Source organism: Enhydra lutris, unplaced genomic scaffold, assembly GCF_002288905.1.
Source record: "Enhydra lutris kenyoni isolate GAN:26980312 unplaced genomic scaffold, ASM228890v2 scaffoldscaffold13, whole genome shotgun sequence".
In the NCBI taxonomy this organism is placed as follows: Eukaryota; Metazoa; Chordata; class Mammalia; order Carnivora; family Mustelidae; genus Enhydra; species Enhydra lutris.
In genome coordinates, this window is record NW_019154097.1 from 26,749,906 (window position 1) to 26,764,777 (window position 14,872).

General features: G+C 39.9%; 1 protein-coding gene across 2 annotated transcripts in view; it reads left to right on the top strand.

Moving 5' to 3' along the window:
• The window catches only part of LOC111145661 (centriolin), a 91,506-nt gene that overhangs the window by 40,524 nt on the left and 36,110 nt on the right, over window positions 1–14,872 (top strand). For both annotated transcript variants that reach the window (XM_022500740.1, XM_022500739.1), the window contains exons 12-18: window positions 1,586–1,739; window positions 3,412–3,632; window positions 6,672–6,848; window positions 9,122–9,256; window positions 13,121–13,266; window positions 13,859–14,066; window positions 14,553–14,732. In XM_022500740.1, the coding sequence (XP_022356448.1) occupies window positions 1,586–1,739; window positions 3,412–3,632; window positions 6,672–6,848; window positions 9,122–9,256; window positions 13,121–13,266; window positions 13,859–14,066; window positions 14,553–14,732 (1,221 nt within the window). The remainder of the gene's footprint in view (window positions 1–1,585; window positions 1,740–3,411; window positions 3,633–6,671; window positions 6,849–9,121; window positions 9,257–13,120; window positions 13,267–13,858; window positions 14,067–14,552; window positions 14,733–14,872) is intronic.

Here is a 14,872-nt window from a genome sequence, read left to right on the forward strand (position 1 = left end):
AATGGTGAATTTTAAAGATTTAATGATGGAGACATGAAGGCAGGGTTGTTTTTTGTTTTTTAAAAATTCTTTCGTGAGCCATAAAAATCCTAAATTTACTTAGAATTTGAGGAGGTATCTGCAGTTACCTTCTCAGAAAGATTTCAGATGGGTATTGGGGAAGGGAGGCAAAGAAGAGTTTTGAAAATCCCATCAAATTTTACAATAGTGTAACAGAAACGTTCTGAGCAGCCTGCCATTCATTGTTCCTTAAAAATGAAGGGACTTTTTTCTTCCTTGTCTTTGGAGGCAGCAGAACATCTAAAAAATTCTTCTATAATCAAATGAGTACTAGACTTGAGAGCTTGGAGTTGGTTCTGACTGTGATGGAGTTGTTTCTCCTGATAACTTTCTCTTGTTTTATTGTTCTGTTCCTCTGATCCTGTGGGGGCAAGCCTGAAGCATGAGGGTGTGAGTGTGAGGGAATTATTTTGTCTCCACAGGAACGGTTGCCTCTGAGCAGACCTGGGCAGGTCACTGGTAGATCTGAGAATCAGGTTTTTCACATGTAAAAGGAAGGGTTAAACTTCTCAGGTTTTTTCCCCTGAGCACACCTGAAAATATAATCTAGTCTTTTCAGTTTACTGTAGCTCCCGAATGCATGGCTGTCACAGTGTGAGTAGTTGTGTGAAAACAGGAAAGCTCTGTTTTCTACCGGGGGTATATGTTGAAATAGAGGAGTGTGCTCTGGAGGGCCCTTCATTTTGAGACTCACTGGGCTGAATGGTCTTGGAGGTTTCTCTCAGCCCCTTGTTTATCGAACTGAAAAATAAAGCATTTCTTTGTATAAGGAATTGAGAATAAACCTCAATTCCAAGTAAGTATTTCTTCCATGTCTCTATTTTTCCTTAAGAAACATTTTTTTAAAGTACGTTTAATGTGCTTTTTTGATTAAAAAGATATGACTATTAAAAAATTTTTAAAATATTAAACATACTCCTAAAAAAGAAAAAAAAAACCTCCTCTGTTATTCCTCCACCCAGATATCATTCTTTAAAAAAAATTTTTTTTAAAGATTTTATTTATTTATTTGACAGAAAACACAAGCGGGGAAGCATTAGGCAGAGAGGGAGAAGTGGTCTCCAGCCCAGGACCCTGGAATCATGACCTGAGCCAAAGGCAGACGCTTAACTGACTGAGCCACCCAGGCGCTCCCCATATATATTCTTGTTAACATTTTGGAATATAGTAATTTTCTATGGATATATGTGTATATATAATTAACTTTTTTGAAACCTCATTAAAAGACACGTGTAGTTCCAGGAATATTGAACTTGGCTACAATTATCTAGTAGGTATGCCCTTGGAAAAATCATTTAAATTTAACCTCCTTGATTTTCAGTTGTCATATCTGTGTAATGGAGATGATTTCCAGATCAAGTTATCCTGAGGTTTAAATGAAAACTGTGTGAAAACAACAGAGGGCCTGGCACAGACTCAAACTGTTACAGTTTATTTTCCATTCTTCCTTTAGAAATGTTAAGCATTATTATTTTTAAAAGAGTTTAAGGGACTCAGGATTTTGCTGATTTTTTTTTCAATTCAGTGCCATATGAAGGCTCAGAAAAGAGGTAAAGAACAACAACTTGACATTATGAATAAGCAGTACAAACAACTTGAAAGCCGTTTGGATGAGATACTTTCTAGAATTGCCAAAGAAACTGAAGAGATTAAGGACCTTGAACAACAGCTTACTGAAGGTGAGAATTGCAGTATGATTTACAGTAGATCAGTATTTAATTTAAAACTTTAAGATGCTTCAGTATTAGCAGAAGACAGATGACACTGTGGCAGGCATTAATCCAGATATTAGCTGAATATGCTTCAGCTGTTCATACCAGTGTTTGATAGGCAAATATTTGCAGAGTACCCAAAAATGTTTACTCTAAGTAAAACATCTTTTTGGTTTTAGTTCTGTTGCATCGATTTCCTAGTGAGTCAGGACATTGCATTCAGTAGGCAAGAAGTCAGTACATGATCACGATAATCTCTGGCATGTCATTGTCTTCCTCCAAAGCATATAATCCTTTCAGGAACAAAGAGCCTGTTGACACCAGGGCATTCAGTGCCCTGTTCTAAGGACAGTGTGGAAGGAATTTTAGGATCTACGTTTGCAATGCAGATTTAGATTGTGACATTGCCATACCCACGGAAGAGGAAGATAATACAGGTTGTAGTGGTGAGGGCCCAAGATGGGGTAAAAAGAGCCCAGTTCCCATTTTGCCATTATCAGCCATGGGACCTGGGACAAGTTATTTCTGTCTCGATCACTGTTGGGAAGATTAAATGAGGTCGTGTTCATAAAGTGCCTGGCACACAGTAGGTTCCCAATACATGGTTCCCAATATGTGGTTTGGGGTTTTTTGTAAGTCTCCAAGTTACATGTTTATGCTGCCCATCTTGGATTAGTCTTGTATGTTGAGTGGTTTTGTTTTGTGTATCTAGCAGCAAGAACTCACAGTTTTGTTTAATGTTTTTCATTGTTTACTTGGGAAATTTTATTTAATATTTTTAACTTTTTAACTTTTTTGACCGAGAGAGACAGGGAGAGAGGGAACACAAGCAGAAAGAGTGGGAGAGGGAGAAGCAGGCTTCTCGCTGAGCAGGAAGCCTGATGCAGGGCTTGATCAGGACCCTGGGATCATGACCTGAGCTGAAGGCAGACGCTTAATGACAGAACCATCCGGGCGCCCCAGGAAAAGTTTATTTTTGTTATTTTTCTTTTTTTTTAATTGAAATATTGGGAACCTTTTTTTTTTTTTTTAAAGACTTTATTTATTTATTTAACAGAGAGAGAGAGAGAGATCACAAGTAGGCAGAGAGAGACGGGGAAGCAGGCTCCCCACTGAGCAGAGAGCCCGATGTGGGGCTTGATCCCAGGACCCTGAGATCATGACCTGACCCAAAGGCAGAGGCTTAACCCACTGAGCCAGTAAGGCACCCCTTCATTATTTTATTTTAAACTTCTTACAGCCTGAATTGAGCATTTTGTAAGCAATGCCCATTGACTATATTGCTTTTATTCTATAACTAATTAATACTCCTGCACTGTGGATAATAGAGGGAAAATGATCATTTTATCTTGAAAAAGAAAAACAAGTGAGGTGCCTGGGTGGCTCAGTGAGTTAAAGCCTCTGCCTTCGGCCCAGGTCATGATCTCAGGGTCCTGGGATCGAGCCCCGCATCGGGCTCAATCTTTAAAAAAAAAAAAAAAAAGAAAGAAAAAGAAAAACAAGATGGTACAAAATCATTGAACGCTTAGAATTTCTTTCTTAGCCAGTAACAACTAAGGAGACAAAAGTGCAGTAATTCTGTATCTTGAAAGGACTTTCTTATATACATTATCACCTTGCCTTTTTCCATTTTGTGTAGGACAAATAGCAGCAAACGAAGCCCTGAAGAAGGATTTAGAAAGTGTCATCAGTGGGTTGCAAGAATACCTGGAGACTGTCAAAGGCCAGGCCGCTCAGGCCCAGAACGAGTGCAGAAAGCTACAGGATGAGAAGGAGACTTTGCTGCAGAGACTGAGTGAGGTCGAGCAGGAGAGGGACCAACTGGAAATAGTGGCCATAGATGCCGAAAATATGAGGAAGGTATGATTTGTTTCTTCTTGACTGTTTCCTCAGCCTTAGAAGTAGGTGATTAGAAGTTAGCAACCGTGTAATTGGAAGTGACAAAAGGTATTAATGCTATTTAATGGGGTTTTTCCCTTTGGTGACACACTTGGAATCATTATTTTCCTTTGCTAAGAAAAGGAAGATTATTCCAGCTGAGTCGCTCCCCCTGAAACGTGTTGTTATCAAAGAACTATAACAAATAGGAAATTATAGCTATTACAGTTGCTGCATTAAGTGTTCATATTTTGTTACTTGTACACCAGAATTAAGCACAACATAATTTTCTGATTATTATTGTTATTCATAATTTTAACTTTATTTTACAAAACAAGACACAGTGTTCTAAACTCTACCCTTCCATACCTGGTTTACTGCCACTCATTTAGAGATCTCACGTGATCTGTTTCAGTTGTGTGACACACTGTTATCATGCATGAGAACCCAGATTCCCAGGTTTCGTCCCTAGTCGGACTTGCTCTGGAAGTTTGAATTCATATATTTAATACTACAAAAATTCTCAGGCAGATAAAAATGTCAAAAATTATATCTAACACCATGTACTCTAAACTCAGCTTAAGAAATAAAACATTGCAGATATGAAACCCTCTGCGTACCTCCATACAGAGGTAACAAAATCTTGAATATAGTTATTTCCCTGCATCTCTTTTATTAGGTATGTAGCCATCCATAAGCAATATGTGGCATTGTTTTGCATAATTTTAAGATTTATATAAAAGATGTGTGTATATTCTTTGGCCACTTTTTTTTCTTCCTTCCTGTTTATGTTTTGGGGAATTATACACATTGATGCATGTAGCTCTAGTTTGTTTATTTTTATTAGTGTATATAGCATTCCATTATAGGTATTACCACACATTTATTGCTTATTCATTCTCCTCTTGGAGAATATTTAGGTGATTTCTGGTCTTTGCTATTATAATGTTGAATGTAACATCTTTGCACACATCTTGAGCATGGGGGACTATGTTCAAGATTGGAGCACAAGTCAGAGGGTATGTGCCCTCCTCAATTTCACTAGACATTGTCAAATTACCATCCATAGGGATTTAGTCAGTTTCTACTCCAGCAATGCCAGCGCTGCCACTGTATCACATCCTTGCCAACGCCTTAGTGTTATCCGACTTTTATTTGTTAAGCTTTTATTTTGAAATAATTTTAAATTTTAGGAGAGTTAGAAGAATAATACAGATAACACTGTACTATACATTCAGAGTCATCAATTAATATTTTTGCTACACTTGTTTTCTCTTTTATATATAAGTTTTACATGTTTTTATATAAAAATTTTTCTCACCATTTGAGAATTAGTTGTGGACATCACCCTCCTTAGCTCCAAAATATTTCATCATGTGTTTCCTAGGAACAGGGACATTTTCTAACATAAAGTATCTAACACAGAATAATTATCACATTCAGGAGATTTAACTTTTTGTCAGTCTTAGTGTTTGCCAGTCTGCTGAGTTTGAAATGGTATTTTTTTTGATGAAAATTTTACATTTATAAGAATATTACAGGAATTTAAAAGAATTTATAAGAATTTAAATTTATAAGAATTTAAAAGAATAGTTCAGTGAATATCTGTGTGTTCTTCTAGATTCAAAAAATATTTTGCTGTATTTTTTTTTTTTGCCCTTGAGTTATTTGAAAGTTGCAAACATCAAGACATCATCTCTTAAGTACACATCTCTTAAAAATTAGGACATTTTCCTACATCACTAAAGTGCCATTTTTATACCTAGAAAAGTTAATAATAATTCCCTAATGTCATCTAATATCTGAACTGTATTTAAGTTTTCCCAGTTGTGCCAAGAATGTCTTTGGTAGCTGTGCATGCAGATGTGTGTGTAGAAGCCAGGCTAGTGGTCCTGTAGAGTGTCCCACATGCTGAATTGGTCTGTTGTTTTCTATGGTTTAACTTGTTCCTCTGTGCTCCATGTAAACTCATATCTTGTTATAACTGCATTTTCCTTTGATTTCTGAAAGATTGGGCACCTTCCCTTTGTTTATTTGCTATTCAGACTTCCTCTTCAGTGAATTCCCTATTCATACTTTGTGCCCATTTTTCTATTGGATTGTCTGTCTTTTTCTTAATGACTTGCAGGAATTCTTTATATACTCTGGACCTTTGTTGGTTATAAGTAGAATTTGCATTTTGTACAAGCAACCCAGATAATTAAGATGCCAAATGGTTTTTGGACCACTCCTGAGAAATCCTATAGAAGTTCCCATCACAAGATCCTCCTCTTTAAGTTAGGATAGTTTGATCTAGTTCTTCAAGATCCCAAATAAATAGATAAAAGCTGAGATAATTAAAAAAAAAAAACAGCTGGACTAAAATGAATTAGAACTACAGTACACTAATCAATATGTACTTATATTCTTGTCAGCACTCATTCAAATTACTCTGTCATCCTTAATTAGATTAGAGAGTGCTGATCCCATTTTGTTCTTCTAATAAATGAACATGCTGTGGTTTTTAATTGAAAGGGTGTGGTTTTTGCAGTCAGACATCTGGATTCATAGCCTATCTTCTTTAAGCTACACAGCCCTGTGCAATTTACTTAGATATGCATTCTCCATTTCCTCTTCTGTAAAATGGAGATACGACTGTGCCTTACACAGTTGCTGTGAAGATATGATGAAAGAGTAAATGTGAAAACGTTTGTTCCAGTGTCTGATAGAAAATAGGCCTTAAATTTTATAGCCCCTCTCTTTTCTTCTTATGTATTCAGACACATTGAAAGTGTCACACATCTGATTACTTTGGAAAAAATGTTGGTGGCTTACTGATTTTTCTGATTTAGTCAGGATTTTGTTTTCCAACCTGGTTATATACGCACAGCCTGCAGTTTCATTGTATTGCTAACGAAAACTTTGTGGGCCAGGCCAGCCTTGGCTGGCCAATTTGGTTCATGGTATTCCAGTTACTTATAATGACTTGCAGGTGCTTATGCAGAACAGGGAGGGTTCCATAAATGTACTGAATCCTTACAGGAGCTCGCAGAACTAGAAAGTGCCCTCCAGGAGCAGCATGAGGTGAATGTGACCCTGCAGCAGACCCAGGGAGATCTCAGTGCCTATGAGGCTGAGCTAGAGGCTCAGCTGAAAATACGGGATGCTGAAGCCAGCCGGCTCAAGGAGGAGTTGGAAGAACTTAGAAGGTTCAGCCAGGTAAGTAGGGGCATAAAGCCATCTAGAATCCAGTTAACGTATCAGCCTTTCTTTAATGTAAGATGAAACATTTTTTAACATAATGTATGCGGAATGATGGGAAGAGTACATTTTTGGAGTCAGATGTTCTGAGTTCAGATAGTATCCCTGTAAGCCCCTGTGTGAGCATGCAAATCACTTCATAGCTCTTGAGCCTCTGAAAAATGCCTCCTTATCTATAAAATGGGTCATTGTGAGGATAAGGGAAATATTGGGCTCGAAAGCACCTAGCAGTTGGTATTCAATAAATTCTAGTTTTTCTTTCTCAGAATAAGGTTAAGAGACCTCTTTTAAGTTAGTGTTCTATTTCATTTTGCTACTTTCTGTTTTGGTTGGATGAAGTATCCACTTGTTTAAATTGTACCGGCAAATCAGAGGAATAATTATTCATCCAATAACCACTTACTGACTGGCCAGTGACGGCAGGTGCTATGGATGCTGCAGTGAACAGCACAGACGTGGTCACTGTCCTTGGGGAGCTGATAGTCCAGTAGTGAAACAGCTGTGGGAGAAAGAATGGGATCTCATTCTGTCGCAGGGATGGTGTGGTTAGGGAGGACTGCCGTAGCGAAAGGTCTCACAGCCGAGACTCAAAGGATGAGTTGGACTTTGCTGTGCAGAGGGAGGGGGCGTGAAAAGGGTAGGGGTAAGGAATGAGTGTTCTAGGCTGACGCAAGGAGAAGGGGCATAGTGCATCTGAAGTGTGGAAAGTATGCCTCTTGGATGCCAGGAGCAAGAAGGGTAGGGAAGAGGGAGAGAGAGAGAGAGAGAGAGAGAGAGACGGAAGCCAGTTATGACATATTCTTTATCAAATTAATAATGTTAATTTTGTTTAGCTCTTGTTCACACAGGCTGCATCTTTCTCCAGGAAGCCCACTGTGACCCACCTCTAGTGTCTGCTGGAAATCTGGGTTCAGGATCCGACTTTAGTATTCCTGTAGCCTGGGCTCAAAGCATTTTAGATTTTTAAATCTAAAAATTTTAGATAAGCTTAGATTGCCCGTCTCTCCCGCTAGACTCAGGGCACAGTGACTACCCAGACTCTGTACGCCTGTTTCTGTTCTCTGAGGGCCTGGCACAAAAAGGGGTCAACGTGCACTTATTGGATGAAAGTGAAATAAAATAAGATAGTTTGAATCCCAGGAATGTATGTAAAATAGCATTCATGTGATTAGAAAAGGAAATAAAAATAGGTCATGCTTATTATAGTAATTATGTTAATTTGTATCCCTTATGAGATATCAAATGACCATCTGACAATTGTCAGGATTATATTTCTCAAGAATATCAAGTTTTACAAAACTAGAGTTGACAAGATCAGAGTACAAAAAAAAATGGGAAGTTGGGGGGAACGAAGTAACAGGAAATACAGATTTCTAAATAATAATAAATTTTCTAGATGGCATCTCATGTCAAATAAATTCTCTTAAGTTTTCTTTTTTTTTAAATTCTCTTAAATTTTCAAGCCAGCCTTTACTAGCTTGACATCTGTTGTCCTTTGTATTTCCATCGTCCTTTTTTTTCCTCATAAGTCTTGACAAAAATATTATAATAGCCTAGGCTTTTTACAGATTTACTTGGTATTAAGAGGGATATTCCCCTTCTTGGTAGGAACACTACCAGACCTGGTCTTCAAGTCATATATTGAGAGTGTGGAGTATAATAGATGTCTCTCTGATCTGCAGATCTCTAATTGGTTTACTTTAGCTGTATGAAATCACTTGGGAAACTTATTATTGTTTTTTGGAGGGGGAAGCTTATTAAATGCAGATCCCTGCCCCCTCCCCTCAAGCTTCTGGTCCATTGAGACTGAGATGTAATCTGGGCGTCTGCATGACTAACAAGCACACCAGGTGATTTTGATACAGATATGTGAGGACCACAGTTTGAGAAATATTGGTCTAAGGGAAGGAAGAGCAGTAACTGTTGAATCACTCACAGAACTTCTAAATACAGTAGGTACTTGGGCCCACCCCTGAGATTCTATTTGGTATATCTGAGCTGAGCCGATTCTGTTGTCTACTCTTTCTTATTAATGGCTGAAGAAGGCATATGGAAAAGATTTAACTTGGGCTTTGAAATTTGAACATATAAACATAAAACCGCATTATTATAAAACCATAGCTATCAAGGGATTGTGTGTGTATATAAATATATTTATGCCTTTAGAGATTTAAGTGTTATGTTTTGTGTTTATGTTTATGTTTTCATATTGTTGCTTCCCATGGCGATAGTTAGAACAATCAGCCCTTCAAGAGGAACTTGAGAAGGAAAAGCAAGCCCTCAAGAATGCAGTCAGAAAAGCCCAGCTCTCAGAAGGAAAGGACCAAGAAAATAGTGAGCTCCGCACACAACTCAAACAGCTGCAGGTAGAGACATGTCTGTTCAGGATATATTCTTACGTAGGACACCCTCAGGCGCTTAACCTGCTCCAACCTGTAGTGAGCAACTTGAATTATTAGAAAAGAAAGATCTGGGTGGGACGGTACTGTGTCCCTTGTGAGCCCATCGCTGTAAGATTATTGACACACATGTCCTTCGGCTTGTTTTGGGGGTGTGAAGAGTTGGAGCCAGTCGGGAGTACACAGTGAGGACTGTGCAAACTCACAGGAGAAGGCATTACCTGACATTTCTCTGAGAAGCAGATTTGTCACCAGGCTGAGCTCAAAGGATCAGATTGATGCATTCTTCTTCCGCTGAAATAGCTTTGTAATTATCCAGGAATTTAACTAAAGTGGGTTGCAGAACTTCTTAACTGTAAACAGTTTTCATAATCCTCTCCTCAGAAAGGATGCTATTAAAAAGGCAGTCATGGGGCACCTGAGGGGCTTAGTTGGTTGAGTGTCCAGCTCTTGGTTTCGGCTCAGGTCATGATCCCAGGGTCATGGGATTGAGCCCTGGGGGTATGGGATCAAGCCCCGGGTCACGTCAGGCTCCCTGCTTAGTGGGAAGTCTGCTTCCCCTCTCCCCTGCTTGTGTGTGCGCAGGCACGTGCATGCTGTGTCTCTCTCTTTCTCTCTAAAATGAAATAAGTCTTTCTAAAATAAAATGCAGTCACTTTACATCTATGGGGGTTTGCTTTGGCGGAGTATTTTTACTGCCGGTGTCATAATCTGCCTAACAAACTGCCAGAGAAGCAGGTGGACAGGATTTTCCAGATAATTAAACTCCCAGAGAGCACAGATGTCTGAGCAAACAAGTACCTGGATCAACACTCAGGTCTCAGTCTGTGAGGCCAAGGGCCACTTGGCTGACTGAGGTGGCATGTGTCATACTTCATCAGAAATAAAAGGGCAGAGCAGCTATGGTTTTAGGGAAGGCTTCCATGCAGGGCTGGTTTGTGATAACTAAAGACTAATAAGCTCATCCAAATTCTCTCCTTTCAATGCCTTGAATATTTTTTTCCTCAAAGTTTAAGGAAATGTAATAACCCAGAATTTAATTTTTAATGCTATCAGCTGAATATTTGAAGCGAATATCATAAAGGGTGTATCTTGTTTGACTTGTGTGTCAGGTGTTCAGTAGAACACTATGGAAATTTTCAAGTCATCACAAAAACAGAATAGTCTTATGTCCTTTGGTTTACTCTGCTTGACCAGTCATCATGCTGCCATTCTTGGTTCAGTCAGTCCACATGTTTTTTTTCTGCTGGAATACCTCAAAAGAAAATCTCATACATCTTTATTCCACCCATAAATACTTTAGTATACATCTCTTAAGGAAGGGACTAAAATTTCTGGAGCCTTCTCCTCCAAGTTAGGAACTGAAGTCAGCTTTCCAGAACACTTAGCCCATGCTGTGAGACTACCTTATTTGGAACTAGGTCCTTAGCCTGCTAACCTCCTGATACAGAGTTCAGGTTAAACTCACTCTGCATTTATCTTTGTCAGAAAATCATTCAGCTGCAATGAGCCAAAACCTACTGACACAAGCTCCAGAAAGAAGACAGAGCTGCTCTGTCAGTCTGTCTTTCAGGAGCTACATGGCTCTCTCATTTCTCCTGCTTTATCTCTGCGGGCATTGAATGTGCCCCGTGGACTCCAGCCCTGAGCTGACATATCTTGACAAGGCCTGCTCTTATGGACTTGATGTTCTGGATCTAGGTCCAATTTTTGGAGAGCGTGAGAACTTGTTTTCTGACTAGTCAGCGGATTGTCTGGCCTTGGGTCAGATCACCTGTGGCCAAGATTAGACAGCAGTACAAATCTGGGCACCTCAGGACAGTGGGCAGGACAGTTTACAGATAACAGGCTCCAAATGGGAGAGGCAGTTAACCTGTTCATTGCAATTCTGAATTCTCCACCATAGTTAAGAGTATTTCACTAGTTTGAAGTAAATTAATCACTCAGGTGGAGTGTAGGTATTCCGGAGAATACAGTCAGCACCTTAGGGTGCAGAACTATTTTTCTTTACAATTTTAGGTGATTTTAACAGTTTCTTTTTACTTGAAAGGGGTGTTGTGTGAATTTAATTCTGGGGATGTTTGTGTTTGTTAATAATAAAAATATGCTGGCATGTAACAAATATTCCCACAGAGAATTATAAACTATTAGAGAAGTTTTAGTACTAGACGTTTCATTTTTAGTTGCTTGGCAGACAGAGTCTCATGGCAAAGTGTTTTTTGGTATTGTTTTTTTAACTTTGAATTATGAGCATTTCAAAGACATACAAAAGTAGAATACGAAAATGTATCCTCACACACGTATTACCTGTCTTCACCAGTTATCAGCGCACGGCCAGCCCTATCTCCTCTGTAATGCTGGCCATAACACATGCCTTACACCTGTTCACACACTGAATTATTGTGAAATAAATCTGAAAATCTTGGGGAGCCTGAGTGGCTCAGGTCATAATCCTGGGGTCCTGGGATTGAGCTCTGCATTGCATTGGGCTCCCTGCACAGTGGGGAGTCTGCTTCTCCCTCTTCCTCTGCCCCTACCCCAACTCATGCGCTCTCTCTCTCTCTCTCTCTCTCTCTAATAAATAAAATTTGAAAATCTTATTTTATCTGTAAATACTATACAGAGGCTTTTTAAGAAAGCATGAACTGATACCACATTATATCTTGAAATTATAGTAATTCCCTAATATCAAATGCCTTATCCTATGCAGATTTTCAGATTATCTCACACAGTTTGGTTTTTTAAGATTTTATTTATTTATTTGTCAGAGAGAGAGAGAGCAAGCGAGCACAGGCAGACAGAATGGCAGGCAGAGGCAGAGGGAGAAGCAGGCTCCCTGCCGAGCAAGGAACCCAATGTGGGACTCGATCCCAGGACACTGGGATCATGACCTGAGCTGAAGGCAGTTGCCCAACCAACTGAGCCACTCAGGTGTCCCATACACTTTGGTCTTGTTTCATTCCAGGGAGAGAGAGAGAGCCTGAGTGTGATGATGGGGGAGAGAGAGAATCTTAAGCAGGTTCCACACTCAGTGTGGAGCCCAGCGCGGGACCCAGTCCCATGACCCTTCTCTCTCTCAGTTTTTAAACTTCTTTTTTTTTTTTTTTTTTTTTTGAAGTTTTTTTTTTTTTCTGAGAGAGAGGGAGAGAGAGCGAGCACAGGCAGACAGAATGGCAGGTAGAGGCAGAGGGAGAAGCAGGCTCCCTGCCGAGCAAGGAGCCCGATGCGGGACTCGATCCCAGGACGCTGGGATCACGACCTGAGCCGAAGGCAGCTGCTTAACCAACTGAGCCACCCAGGCGTCCCTCTCTCTCAGTTTTTACAAGTGTTGTTTAGCATCAGGAGCCAAATGAAGTGCACACGTTGCATTTGGTTGACTTGATTCTTCAGTCTGTTCTAGTCTCTAGGTTTCTTCCTTCTTTCCCCCTTTGTAATATTTTAAAGAAAACCAGGTCTTTGTCCTTATAGTTTCCTATATACTAGATCTTACCGGTTGCATCTTTTCTGGTATTGATTCATATGTCCTTATGTTGCATATGGAGGTTTATTTACATTCAAGTTAATTACTTCTCAGCAAGAAGACATTCATAGGTAGTGTTCATAGGTAGTTATTTTTGTATCACATCAGGAAACATTGTAATGCCTGGTTCTGTCTTTTGTGACTACATTGGTCGGTAGATTCAGATATTGTCAGCCCAAATAGAAAGCATTTTTTAAAGAACTGAATAGAACTATCATATGACAAGTACTATAGTCTGTGTATGGATATATGTGTGTATTTTAAATTTTGTTTTGGTAACTTTTACCTCCCCGTTTCACCACTGACCCTAGGATGACAATGACCTATTAAAACAGCAACTTAAAGATTTCCAGAGTCACCTGAACCATGTGGTTGATGGTTTGATTCGTCCAGAAGAAGTGGCCGCTCGTGTAGATGAGCTAAGGAAAAAACTGAAGTCAGGAGCTGGGGAAATGAGGTAATGAAAAATCAGGACCTCCAGGTGTTGAGGTTGCTGAGTGAGGAGCAAGAGGTGCATAGAGACTCACCTTCCCAAGTTCTGTTAATGGCCGAATTCTTTTGTAAGTGTTCCTGTGTCCTGTTTCCGTGATCGAGACACAAGATTGCTTCGTTCAAACTGCCTGTCACTGATTTTTTTTCTACATTTTAAATCTTTCATACTTTTTGGTATTATTTAATTTAAAAAGTAGGAAGTTTTAAGAGTAACTCTTTCTTGAAAGTTCATTGCATATGGTCAGGAAGTAGAGCCACATTATGCATTTTAAGTAGAAAATAAATATCAAAAGCAAGGCTCATTTAAATACATGAAACAGACATTTATTCTTTGAGCAAGCATTGGTGGCCCCCTAGGAGCCTGTGATTTCAGAGTGACAGCGGTCATTGGCTAAAACAATGATTTACACTTAGGAGGCACTGAGTTGCTGTGACTGACGATCCTGTTCCAGGCTTCCAGACAGCTCTCTCTCCTCCTGCACTGTTACCAGCATGTTTGCACCCAGCATCTGACACGAGTCATAAAATTCACACCATCTTTCCTTTCCCCTTACCAGAATCCATACTTCCTCAGATGTCTTAGGGAAAAGTCTTGCTGATTTGCAGAAACAATTCAGTGAAATCCTTGCACACTCCCAGTGGGAAAGACAGGAAGCACAAGTAAGAGAGAGAAAACTCCAGGAAGAAATGGCCCTACAGCAAGAGAAACTGGCAAGCGGGCAAGAAGAGTTCAGGCACGCCTGCGAGAGGGCCCTGGAAGCACGGGTAAGGAGCAGGCGAGAGGCAGCTGGAGGGAAGTGTTTGGCCAGTACTCCTGTTTTTCAACAAATTGCAATGCTTCCTTCTCAAGTAAATACAGTATACTTACTGATATTTTCACTCTTAACCAGTCAAACTGCCTGTGACTGAAAGTCAGCTGTGAATGTGGTTACTGATATCAGTCAGGCTTCTTTGTGGCTGTGTTTTCCTTGTTTTGGAAGCAGGTGAGAAAGAAATGTTGCTGAGCATGCAGGCAAACAATACTACATTGCTGGGGTGTGGTATCGTGCCAGAATCTGATTTTGGGGCTGTCATTCTTTTAACAATGATGCAACCATTAAAGTGGATCCTAGAGAACATTCAAGATAAAACCATGCCCTGTAACTCATTAGTACAACATTTCATTACCCTCTTTTAGTAAAATGAAATGTGATTCTCTAAAAAGATTTTATTTTGCTTAAAAATCCTCTTTGAAACTTAATTTCCTCACAGATTAGTTTTGATAAGAGGCAGCACGAAGCAAGAATCCAGCAGTTGGAGAATGAAATTCACTATTTGCAAGAAAATCTAAAAAGTATGGAGGAAATCCAAGGCCTTACAGATCTCCAACTTCAGGAAGCTGATGAAGAGAAGGAGAGAATTCTGGCCCAACTCCGGGCGTTAGAGAAAAAGGTAGGAAGACTAGGAAAGCGTTACACCTCTGTCCCCACGCCTGGGTCCTGCCCCCCAGGAGCAGGCCTTCTGTGCAGGGCCTGGTCCACAGGTTGCTGGCCCAGAGGCGGACTGGACCCCAGGGGAGGCCGGGATACATG